Genomic DNA, 13,799 nt, shown 5'->3' on the forward strand with positions numbered 1-13,799 from the left:
AGGAAAGAGGAGAAATTTTTTTGTCTCTGCATCTTTAGATAATACTGAGTTTATATCATCCTGGTTTCAAAGTTTTGATAACTGCACTGAAGGTACCATAATATCTTTCTGAGAAATGCATGAACTAAAGACAATTAACAGGATTAAAAATATTTGATTTCTGCTTTGTGCAATTGTCTTGTTGTTCAAACATATTATGCTTTCCTTAAATTTCCCTAGTAAAATGTACTTATGAATTAATATAATAAATAGTGCAAGGTATAACATTAGATCTTAAGTTCAATTTATAAAATGAAGATTTTTATATAAAGTTGTTTATAGTCAAGGTATTTTAATAATATTTCTCAAAGAAATACAATTCATTTCATGTAATTAATTGCAAGTTTAACACATTAGGTGTTGGTGACTATACAGAAGATTTTATAATAGGCAAACATGAATTGAATCTTCCTTGCCAAATGAAGCAATGATGTTATGCCAGCCGAACATCATGTGAAATGAACACAAAAGCAAACAGGCCTTGTGCTGCCCCAGGGAAAGTCAGCAAGATGGCAGTTTCAATCATTCGGAATAATACTAAAGCAGCCTTAGGCTTTTCTCAGAATGGAAACATGTCACTATTACTGCACTATTTCAACAAATCAGAATGCAGAGAGAAGAACACTTATGCAATCACATTCTGGAAGGGCACTTTACTCAACATTTAAGTGGAAAACAATTATAAAGAAATTTCAGAAAAATTGTCAGTGAACATAAATGACTCAGGGAAAAATGTTTTTTTTTTTTTCTTTCAATAGGCTTAATAGATTTTTTAAAAGCTCACCACTTAGAAACAATTTCCTTTTACAGTCTCCTTAAGGAACTGTTAATGTTAATGTAAAGATAAACTTAGATGAAAGGGAAAGTGGAAAGTTTAGTACTCAGGCTGCTGGTAAGAAATACTCATTATTCACCAATAAAATACTATTACTCTGGAAGGTTTGATCAAAAGGAGTAAGTTTTCACAACATTTATATAGGAAGTTAAAAAAATACTTCAAATATTTTGGGGAATTACCTAATCAGTATACTTTTAGCATATGTCTAGTCATGTAGCCATCTTTGGTCAATCATCAAAAAATCAAAGGCAAATTGGCATGACTCAACTCTAACTTTAATACCGCATGATTGTGTCGTGTAAGCTTGTTTTGTGTGAGAGTTGCTGTGGTTTTAGCAGAGAGATTAACAACCGGACCTAAGCTGGCCTCCAAACCTTGCCCTGCTGATGCCTCAAGCTCTTTGAAGTCTGACCATCATACCTGGCAAAACAACAGTGGGAACTAGGATGGTGTCAGATCTAATCAAATTGTTCGCTGCAGCATAGCTAACTATGGGGTTCACTAATTGGCCCAATTGCGGATTATATCTTTTGCTACAGATTCAAGACAATAATTTAGTTAAATGATGTTTTTTTTTCCTTATCTCTTCTAATTAAGATTCCAAAGTGGGAAGAAATAGGATTAGACAGTCTCAAAACTGTGTTCCCCTTAAGGTGGTATGCACTTTTGATAGGTTCACTATGGAATGTAAAATATATAGGATACTGCAATATGTCTCTCTCAGGGACTAAAGTATGAACGGGCATAGTAATATAATAAACATTAAAATGTGAACAGATAGGAAATTATACTTGATTGTTGAAGAATGTTCATTTATGTTCCACAAAAATGTATACATGCCTATTATGTTGAACTTTGATTTTTTATATTTATTTTTGGCTAACTGGAATAAAAACTAACTTAAAAAGAAACCAATATTTCTGATGGGCATGATTATCAGACAAAGTATATTAGACTATATGGTCCATGATGGTCCTAATTATAATAAGGCTTCTAAGTCTGACATTTAGTTTTCCATTATTTTACTTAGTGACATAACTGTGAATTGACAAGCAAATTAACTCTTCCTCTCCCCATCTCTAGATATACTAAACATACATTCACCCTCTTGCTTCTCATTTAAAAATTGGAAAGACTGTTGAAAATAAATGTAGAGAAGAAAGTAAACCTAAGACCAAAGTATTAAGCAACAACTCAATTTGCTAAGCATTTTCATAGTGTTTAGTAGTTTACAAGAATTTATACTTTTCCAAAATGTAACAATTTCAAATAATTCTGTAGTCATATCAAGTTATATGATAGCATCAAAGAAAAGCTAATTCATACCAGTGTCACCCATGATTCTGGTCTTAATACTTTAGAAAAAAATTCCTGGTGATTGGAATGGTACTGAGATCTGTATTCTGAATTAAGTAAAAAGTATCATAAGACCACCCTGAAAAAACTTGGTACACTTTGATATTCCCTGCTCTCAATAATCATTTAGTCTACAAGACCCACATAGGCATTATTTATTTACTACTTCTGGGACAATTCAAGACTGAATATTGTTAATCCGTATACTGTAAGTTTTTAGTAAATGATATTTATCTTGTACTTTTTGGCATATTCCAGTGATCATACTCTGACTTGAACTTAAAAACACTGATTCTTATAGCTGAAAAACTTTCGAGTAAGTAGAAACCCTCTTTGTAATAAACTTATAGATGTTGCAACTAATAATACATTATCTTTCACATTAGAAAATTACAATCATAGAATGTAGAAGCTCAAAACACAACATCAAAATAACAAAATAATATTAAATGCAAGTGAAAATTCTGCTTTTATATAATCAAATAGCAGCCATATTTCAAATTCTACCAAATCTTACTTGTTTATGTATTATAACTATATCATAATTATAAGGTAAGAAAAAATTAGCTTATGATAATCACATTAAAGGAGCAAAATAATCACAGAAACTAAAATAATGCAAGTTTAAGCCATTAATTTCACCTCAGAAATGAAACTATATACCAAGTAGTAACTGTGAAGGCAGTATGCATGGGTCACTTAACCAGTGGCGCTTATATAATATTTACAGCTGCATTATTTGGTTAAAATCCCTATTTATAATTTCTGTATAGTGTGTATATTTCAACAAAGATTGTAACCTGCTTGTAAATGATCCTATTCTTAGTTCTTTGGTGAATACTTTCCTAGAATACATACTAGGATTTTAGTGTTATTAGTATAGATATGATTATGCTATGGTTTTTATAGATGGGGCTAATTTACACAGTTTTATAGTTATAGGTGTCAGTAATAATTTATTGTGGTTAGATAAATGTTTCCACTTTTCTGGATAATACCAATACATACTCCAAAAAGGAAAAAATATTCTTTTGACTTCTCCAAATCACTCAAATAAATTAGAGACTATTAAAGTTATTTTATCTGCTAAAAGACCTTAGTAGTTGTTAGTAAAAAATATTAATCATTTTTCATACATAAAAAGGGCAATGACTAAATAAAAAAGTACCCTAAAAATATGGATAAGGGTGTTGGCCTGTTTCTTTTGTTCTGCATCTCAAACTATGTTCCTTTTTGAGACCATGTGAACTAATAGAATTAATTTCAATATGTAACAAATCTGCCAACATGAAATCAGAAAAGCTATTTTTACTTTACCTGCCAAAGCACCACCTTTTGCTTCTGAAAGAAGACTCAGATATAATGTCTGGTATATTATAGTCTCAGATTTTACAAACTAGTATGAAATCATGTTTTTAAAGCATCAGGCTATTGGAAAAAAATTGATTTGTTGTATATACTAAAACATTGGCACACGATTGATGATTTTTCTCCTAATAAAGGAATCCTTGAACTAATTACTTTCAGGTAATGTCTACTTTTGTTTCTAATTTCTGTAATATATCCCTAAAGACTTGCTATCTGTTTGGGTATGCATTTTATAATGCATAATGCTATACTGAAAGCACTTAATTTTAGATAAACTACATGCTTTTATTCTGTTTGAATTACACCTACATGTACTTAGGTTTGTTAGATTCTTTATATTTTTCTAATAACCAAATTTAATATTATAGCATAAGTAAATAAGTTATTTAGAATGGGTTTCACCTATATTTCTATTAAGAAAAGCAAAAATTCTTTTATGATTAGGTTATAAGCCAAAAGGCAAAGGATCTAATCAATTGTTTTGAATATTCACTTCTTAAAAAACAATGATTTAAAATATTGCTTCTAAAGCACAGGGTGACCAATTATAATGGCTCTCTGAATTTAGTAAAGTGAGAAGAAGAAAAAAGAAAATAGGAATGGAAACCTGTGTGGTTAATAAAAGATCTCTCAACAGCTCTAATGGTAAAGTGCAGTCTCTACTAGAACCTAGTTATTCAAAGAAGAGGTTCCACTTGACATTATGTAAGTCCATCACTTCTCTTCCTTCCCAACCTCCCAACTCTCCAAAAAAAAGAAAGAGGAAGAGAGATTATAAATATGATTCATATACTGTACTACTTTAATCTTTGAGCACAATAATTGTTTTTATTGGGGAATAACCTTGCTTAATTTTGATAATAATAGAAATGATACCTGGATTTGGTTGACAGAATTTTGATTTTGGGGAAAAGGGTGCAATTTACATCTTTCATTTAAAATATAAACTCCACTTAAAAGAAAATGATAAGCCTGCTTTACTTGGAAAAATAAGCTATAAATTTATACCTCTAAAGTTTTAAGCAATATAATGGTAAATTACTCAGTATTCTATTAGAAAAGCTGAAACAATGTTTGAACAATTACAGTGTTGGGTTCCATTTCAATGGCTTCTTTTGAGAACTAAAGCAAATTAGCTCAAGAATCACTATTTCTACACTCTCACTCTTTTGGCTTTAAGTGGCTTTTGAAGGGAGTGTCCCCAGATGAGAAACTTCTAACACTCCTGCAGAGATGACCTGCTTGAAGAACTGGCTGCCTGATTAACTATTAACTGCTCTCAATAGGATTAGATAATTAAGGACATTGATGACCATTAATTAGGAGGAGGGCACATTAATTTGTCACTGGATAGGGCCTTTACAATGATTTATAGGTTAGTGCTACTTGCAAATGGAAAGGGAAAAAGAAAAAGAGAGGGAACCATTAAGTTACCTTATCAAGTGGCCAGCTTAAAGAGGGCAGAGGGTCAAAAAAGGGCCAAAGTGGTCACTTAAGGGTGAAGTCCCAAACACCAAAGCAGTGCCAAGCCACATTGACCATCATTTGGTGATGAAGTTAAAAATATGCTAATTTATTGGTGGCAATTCTCTCTTTTTATGGTTTCAAGCAGTTAAGACAAGTGGCCTGCTTAAGAGCTTTTCATTTGAAAAGAGATTAAACAAAATGGTTTGTCAAGGCTGCTAGGCTGTTTTATGTCTTTGTTAAAAAAAAAAAAATTGCACTATACTGATAACTATCACATCACCCAAAAGCCATCTCTCTCTGAACATTTACTTCGTTAATAAAAACATCAACTCTAATTGCTTAATAGTTCTATGTTCATTTGCTCTTTAGCAAGATTAAGTTGAAATAAATCTTTTGTGCTACTACTTTCTGTCATCATTGCTTGCATAAAGGTCACAAAAAAAGTTTTTAAGTGTTGTAGAAAATTTGCTTAAAGCCAGTAGTGTAAATTATACTTTGTTTAATTCAGCATGTAAAGTGAAAGGTAATTTCACTAACAGTAAAGAAAAATGCTTTTAGAATATAGATAAGAATTCTCTTTCTTATCCATACACAATGTGAGTAGTATTCACATTCCACACACAGTAGCACAGCTCATTAACATTTAATTAAATATGCCTTTGAAAGCCTTGGAAATATACATATCATATTTATCATGTAAGTTTGGAGCTTACTTTTAACAGACATGTAAAAAAAAATCACTTTTGCTATACTCTAATGATACATCATTAAAATAAAAGGATAGTAAACTATTTTGTTACATCAAAACAACTTAATATTTAACATGAAACATATCTTAGAAATTTTATTAAAGTGTAAAAATAATTTAAAAAAAGGAGGAGGATATCATTTACCTCAAGACTGTGAACTAAAATATAAAATTTCTCTTACCTCAATGGTGAATAGCTTCCTTTTTAATTTAAAAGCTAAGTCTTTGACATCTGATTCATCACAAATCAAGTTATTAAGCCGAGGAATTTGCCGAATATGAATCAAACCTTATAGAAAAGAAATTAAAAGAAAAAAAATGTAAAAACTGCCACCAGATGCATAAATTAAAGAGTCTTACAGCAGAATCCTGTAAATTTACACACAAGCATCCTCCCCTTTTAAAACTGGAGCTTACTACCAGGAGCAATGAAGCAAATGGTGTGATTATACTCAAGTAATCAAGCAGAATAAGATAAACAGAAATCCTTGTGCGAGGAAAACTAATTGCACTTTGGTACAGAAGTACAGATGTAAAGAGGGATCTTAATACTTGTCAAAACTACAGCCGGTTTGTGTGTGATTTTCTCTTGTATTTACAGTAAGCAAATATGGCTATCACCTTGCATGCTGCCCACGGCACCACTGAGTGATCTTTATTTTATTAAATGCACCAGTAAGCAGCCAGCAAAACAAGGCTTATGGGTTACTGATAACCAGTGAAGCACTAATAAAAAGTATTTCGTTTTGTACCTCATTAATGACTTGAACAAACCATTGAAGAAAACTACATTTCAGAACATACTCTAGGATCAAACATTAACCCCTATACCATCCCAAGACACTCATTTCTGTGGCATGTTAGACCTTTATGTGAGTGTTATAAGCTTTGCAACAGTGCTAGGTAAACCGTGAGCTTTGGGTTCTTGTCAGTAGAAATACTTGCTAATTTTTTCTGACAAGGGTATTGGATGGCTTTTGTGCAGCCTAATGTAGTTTCTGACTAAACTAGGGGTCATTTCCCATAGATGAAGACATGGAAGATTCTTCAGTGCATCTTTCTGCCTGACTCAGTTCATATTTAAAAATCACCATCCCAAGGACAGTGATGCCTGAATTTGGGGGTGGCAGTGAGGCAAATTCCAGATTTAAACAAATAGATAAATATTATTTATTGAACCACTTCTCCAGTACAAGGTTTGATGTGTATATTTGAATGAATTGTAATGTATTAGTTTTAGCTAGAAAGGGTAAACCTCCAGATGCTTAACCTCATAAACAACCCCTTCAGAAGTAACTGACTAAAATATCTTACTGAATTTTTCAAACTTAAAAACAATTTAAAAGATGTTATTATGAAAATAGCCTTTAGCTACAAGTTAAAAATATACATAGCAATTTAGTAAAATACACTTATTAGAAAAAGCACACCATACTTTTATATGCACATTTCTAATTTTAATTTACATGTGCTTGTTTAGCTATTAAAACAGAATGAATTATTTTATCATCAGATCTTTCTTATTAACAGAAATTTTATTAGTCATCAGAAATACTCATTTAAATACTTTGTGGGGAATAATGTATCAATTCAGAGATTTCAGCACAAAAAATACAGCCTTTCAATGAAATGTTTCAATCAAACTAATTTTTTTTATTATAAAATACAATTTCAATAAATTCATAAGCTAGTAATACTCATAAATCATAACAAATTAAAACTAGTCAAATCTTAATAGATTTCTTCCTATAATAGTGAAAATTATATATTAAATGCATCATAAATAAGTTTAATCTGGGAATATGCCATATGCATATAAATAAACAAGAGGCAAATTATCTTACAGTAGCTTTTGTTCACACATTACATTTTCCAGCTTTAAAAAATACCTGATTAGGGCTGGGATTGTGACTCAGTGGCAGAGTGCTTGCCTCACATGTAGGAGACACTGGGTTCGATCCTCAGCACCACAAAAAAATAAATAAATAAATAAATAAAGGTATTGTGTCCATCTACAACTAATTTTTTTTAAAAATGCCTGATTATTAGTTTATGCTATTTTATTACACTTTAAAAGGGTGTATGCTGAGTCCTTGAAGCACGAGTCAATAATATAAACTATCTTATAATTTTTAATACATTTTTGGAGACTCTAGCATGTTGGTTTCAACAAAAAACTGCCACTATCTGACAAAATCAAAATTGTAGATTTTAAATAAACTAGTGAGTCTATATAGTAGAGGTTTCTATGGAAATACAGTAGTTCCACAATAATAATAGCAATACTTTATATATATTTAGAGTATATAAATAAGTAAAAATCTGTTATTCACTACATTTTATATTGATTTGAGACCCAAGACACACATAACTACTAAACTTTAATATTCAATGGTTCTGTATAAAAATCTTTATAAAAAAATTCTTTAACTAACCAAATGACTAAGATATAGGGGCTGGGGTGTAGCTCAGTGGAAGAGAGAACACTTATCATGCACAAAGCCCTGGGTTTAATCCCTAGCTCCAAAAACAAAAAAATAAAACAAAAGTTTTTAAAATAGTTTGATGAATTCACCTGTTCTTATACCAAAGTGATAATACAGCCGGGCATGGTGGTGCACGCCTGAAATCCCAGTACCTTGGGAGGCTGAGGCAGGAGGATTGCAAGTTCAAATCTAGCCTTAGCAATTTAGCAAGGCCTTAAGTAACTCAGTGGTTGAGTGTCCCTGAGTTCAATTCCCAGTACCACTCCCCACCAAAAAAACCCAAAGTGGTAATACAGTATTATCTTCTTAAATACCACTAAGCTTTGTAAAGTATAACTGAGTTGTTACAGTTATTTGAATGCCTGGGACCAGAAGTGTTTCAGATTTTGGAGCATTTCAGATTTTGGACTTTTGGCTCAGAGTTACTTCAGTTGTTAATTAGAATTAACATATTTATTTGGAACATGGCTAATTAGTATGAATGATATCATGGCAACTTTAAGCCACTGAAACAATGAAATGTTTATCTAAGAGATGCTTTAGACCTTGGGTTTGACTCCTTTCAAATAGTTTTCATAGTCTCTTGTTTTACTGTGGTTTGATGACAAATTGCCATGGAGGATTTGCCAATAACAGAAAATATTTAGTAGCTATATTATAAAAGAAAATTCATGCTAATTTATAGTAGATATTTTGACTGAACAGGAGAATTCTTCCAGGTACTCTAGAAGCATCCAGGACATGCTCTTCTCATTAAAAAGGTGCTGCTTACCATGATAATCTTTATATAATGGGTTGGTTTCTCTCTCAGAACCAATAAAAGATTCCAGACCAACCACTGTATCTGACAAGTTTGTAACACGGGAAATAATTGCTTTATTCTGTAAAACAAAGAAATGAAACATTCATTTTATGCTTAAACATGTAAAACTTAAACAGTGCCACAATGCCAACTCAATGATAAATTGTTGTGGAGACAGAATGTCAACATAGAGAAATAAATTAAAAATTAAAACTACTTTAGGCTAAAAAGTGGACCAAAATATGCTCTTAATTGAAAACTCTGACCCAGATAGGTATGCTATTCTAATTTGAAGAACTGAGAGTAAAACATAAAATGATAGAAAACATAAATTAAAATTTGTTTATTTGTTTTAAGGGCAGGGGTACTTTTATTCTCATATACTGTTATTTTTCAAATTATTTCACCCAGTGTCCTTTGGAAAATCTGGCAGACAATAGGATTCAGAAACAGTAGATAGCACAGTATAAAGTATTAAGGCAAGAGTCCCCTGTCGGCTGTCAGCTGGGATTAGGTCTCAGTCCTATATAACAGCTGAGGTTCTCTGTGACATATTAGAAATATGGAAGGGTCCAGCTAAGAGGCTGCAACATGGCTAGCTCTGGAGTCTTCTGTTTTCTCTTTCCAGATGCTGTCATTTGGCTCTGGGATAACAATAAAGGCAAAGAAAAGATGGTAGGTGACTAGCATTTAGACCTATAGCCTACTCATTCTTTCCCAATATGACTGCAGATGAAATACTGCTAAACCATACATCTTGAGAAATCTTGAATTTTACAAGATTAAAATAATACATTTATATGTTTCTAAATATAGTACGGATCAGTCAGTAAGCAGTAAATGTTCCTAAAATAACCAGAAATTCATGGCTATACAAATAAAGTCATCAAATACCCAGTAGGATTTTTAAAAACATTATTTTGTTTAATGGAAATCCAGTATTCCTTCTAGCTCTGTTGGTGTAATAGTTTAGAAAATTGTGATTATGTGCTATATCACCTTAGAAAAATATTTAGTATAAAAATCTATATCAAAACATTGCTGTATGTGAAATTCTGTAATTTTGAAATTCCTATTTTATAAATTGGTAATGTCAACCAGTTAGAAATGAGGTTTCAAGAAAAGAATGGGAAATGTAAAACAATCAAGAAAATTTATCAGTTTCATGCTATATCCTCTTTTGGAGAAAAGATCAAATATAATAAAAGATTTTCATTTTCTGAAAACACAAATGACTACTGAGTTTACTGGTATTCCTGTTTCTTAACTCCCTTTAAAAGGATTGTATAAGAATGCAAAATAAAAGGAGGAAGGTCAATGCTACCTGACTTAGTATGAAATGCAGAGTAGTCTGTGTCACCAAACATTTTATTTGAATGATGACTAACTACACACCTAGAGCAGTATTTGAAACTCCTTGTTAGGAAGAAACGGGTGTTACATGAAGAAAGTTTTGGACCTTGAACCGGTGTTCTTAAAAAGGACCATTAAAAATAATTTTTCTTAATCATCTTTAATACTTTCAATCATGTGGGCACACGAAGTAGAAAAACATGACTTGGAAATGCTATTTTTTTCTAAGTCAATTTTTCATTCAATGGTGAGAAAATAATCCAGATTGATTCCTTACTTTCAGTTCTGTGCCACAGGGGATGGTCCTACTCCAGGAATAACAGGGGCTTCAGAGGCCATAAACATGTTCCTCTCAATATTTCTTTAGCCAAAGACCATTATATCAAACTCATCCAGGTTGGGTTTCAGCCAGTTATTCTTCACCCAAACAAAAATGTCTGCCAGACATTCCAACAGCTGGGAGACAGTTCACAATGAGTCAACTTGAAAATGATTCATTGTGCTGAGTACTGAACAATGTTGGGGTGGGGGTGGGGTGTGGCTGGGTTGGTAGTAAAGGGTGAGAACAAGTGGGAGATGAAGAAAAACCATGTGGTTTCCCCATCAAGAAGAATCTTGGATAATAACCAGCAGGATCTTATCATTTTATTTTTAGTATAAATTCAACTGTGAAGAGTACTCCTGTTATGGACCCTCAGATGATCAAGCACTTATAAAGGCTACTGACAATATTTCTTAATCAAAAAGGTCAGATTTACTTTTATCTATAAAGAAAAGACTAAACCTTTGTGTCTAAATATCTGAATCTAAAATAGTAAAAAACATTTTTTTTTTAGAACTATGCTAGATTTCAGTGATATCAACTAGGGCCTTGTCAACTATAATATGAATAATAGAAATTATACTTTATAAATATAAAGTATAATGGGATTGATATCCATCCTAGTAGTATATAAGCAAGGTACTGTGTATTTAAATGGCTAACCTGACATTTGTTTCTTTCTTTCATTTATGCCTAAAATTAATAAACTATTAACAGCTTGTAATATTTATCTGCTTTGTAAGTCTTTTTAAAAGAGTCTGTGGGTGATAAAACATCAACTATACACTTTGAAGAAGAAAACAAATGAATTCCAATATGAAAGGCATGTACAATCTAGAGTTCAAAATGTCTCAGAAACTCATTCATGTTTTATTTATTATATTTCAGATTCATATCATAGTTATTAACTACAAACTAAATTCTATTTTAAAAGCCTTCATGTAGTTTTAGAACAAGATAAACTTTTAATCATGCTATTATAAAATAATTTACCCTTAATAGTAACTTTATTGCTTTTTGCATAGTTATTTTGCAATACAGTTTATACAATGTGGCCAGACAGATTAATTGTGAAAATTGTGCAGGAATCTGAAACACATTTATAGAATAAAAAGCAAAGGAAATTAAAAATTAAATAAATGTAACTATGACATTTAAGTTTACTGACTCAGATAATCTTAATTTTTATGATAAATTCACTCAAACTTCTAGTTATTTATAGGAACCCAAAAGATATCTGGGTATGTAAATGTACATTTTTTAAGATAAAAAATATATTACAGATAACTTCTGTATGTCCAAGATTCATAAGGAATATGGTCTATTAATATAATCCTACCTTAAAACCATTCTTGTCAAAAGGTCTCAAATCATAATATAAACACTAAATGGGCCTCTAAATAAATAAAGAAAGGTAAATTTATGTAAATGAATCTAAAATTAACAACTTAAGAAAATCCTTAAAATCATAATAATTATAATTCAGTTTAGCAGGAATACATTGTGGATAACATTTTGCCAAAATATAACCAGTAGTGTTAAGAAAGCTTTAGCATAATAATTGGAGCAGAGGCCTTGGAAACTGGAACTTCTATCTTTTCACCCTAACAGCTTCTAAGTGTTTTTATGTTATTAGTAAAGAGCCAAAATCTCTCTGGTCTTAAGTATATAGTTGGAAATGAAGAAGTAAAGGCATTTGTTCATTGATCAATCAAACATAAATCTGAACATAATTTTTCAATAACTTTGAAGTTTATAGTTTCTAATAAAGAACATTTGAGTAAGGACATTCAGAATTCACTACTATGAACAAAATAATGGTTATAGTACATGTGTGGCAAAATAACATCACCCAAGTATTTACAATGATATTGCCACCCTTCCTCCTTGCCCATCTGGATATGGGATGACTCAAAAATCCTTCTTATACTAGACAAATATCCCTTTGCTCCTGGTGAAAGTTGTCAGCTCTGGATAGTAGCCAAGACATGACCAGGAGGGAAGCCAGAAGAGAAGAGAGCCAGTGTCCAGGAGTTTTAAGAGTTTGTTGGCAATCTCAAAGAGCATTGTAATAAGTTACATAAAAGGCTCTTAAACTTTTCTCTTGCAGTGTAATTCCTTAATTAATTAAATTTAAAATATGTCAAATGTTGTTGTAAATAACATAGCAAATCAGATAGTCTGGTCTTTTACCATTTTTTTTAAATTACAATTTCATTTTCAAAAATAACATTGAGATTTTATTTTGATTATTTCCTGTTTGCTATTATGGAATGCTAACAGTTTTATTTAGGGTACCCTAAATCCATTAAATGTATTTTAAGTTAAGGAAGATTAATTTAATGATTCCTTTCGATTCAAAAGTTTGTAAAACTAAACTAAAAATATTGTTAAGAGATAAAAATTCCACTACTATCATATAAAACTCACACCATTTTCTAAAAAAGTTGTTGGCATTATCAAGGAACAATGAGAATATTTCAAACCCTGAATATTTTTTTATTTTCTTGGACTTAATAATCTTAACAATATAAAAGATATAATTTGTACCAATACAGATTACATTTCTGGGAAATATTTTTAAAAGAATATAAAAAAGCAATTAACCAATAATTGAATTATTAAGGGGCTTAAGAGGAATAAATCAATCAACAAAGCATTTATACTATGCCTCAAATGAGAATAGATTCTTAGATTTCTTAATTTATAGTATTTAAGAAAGAGAACAAACACAATGTGAAAGAAGAGCTTCCATTTGAGTATGGTACAAACATCAGATGTGGATGAAAGTACTATTAAGTTATAGTTAGATAGTTAAAGAAACATTTAAGTTACTTTATGTTTGACCTTAGTACATGATATGAGGTGTACGTGACAGAGATCCTCACAAGCAAGTATGGTACATCAAGAGCTCATTTTATGACATTTCCTTGTCATGAAATACAAAAAATAAACTTGGATCAAAAGACAAATCTAAAGTACTTAATGAGGTATTTGCTTTTCCATGCTTATTAAGTTCT

General features: G+C 31.1%; 1 protein-coding gene across 3 annotated transcripts in view; it reads right to left on the reverse strand.

The window, feature by feature from the left end:
• The window catches only part of Elp4 (elongator acetyltransferase complex subunit 4), a 231,660-nt gene that overhangs the window by 115,111 nt on the left and 102,750 nt on the right, over positions 1–13,799 (reverse strand). For all 3 annotated transcript variants that reach the window (XM_026404399.2, XM_077797494.1, XM_077797493.1), the window contains exons 8-9: positions 9,075–9,183; positions 5,999–6,105 (exon numbers count right to left, since the gene is read on the reverse strand). In XM_026404399.2, the coding sequence (XP_026260184.2) occupies positions 5,999–6,105; positions 9,075–9,183 (216 nt within the window). The remainder of the gene's footprint in view (positions 1–5,998; positions 6,106–9,074; positions 9,184–13,799) is intronic.

The sequence above is a fragment of the Urocitellus parryii genome, chromosome 4, assembly GCF_045843805.1.
Source record: "Urocitellus parryii isolate mUroPar1 chromosome 4, mUroPar1.hap1, whole genome shotgun sequence".
Classification (NCBI taxonomy): Eukaryota; Metazoa; Chordata; class Mammalia; order Rodentia; family Sciuridae; genus Urocitellus; species Urocitellus parryii.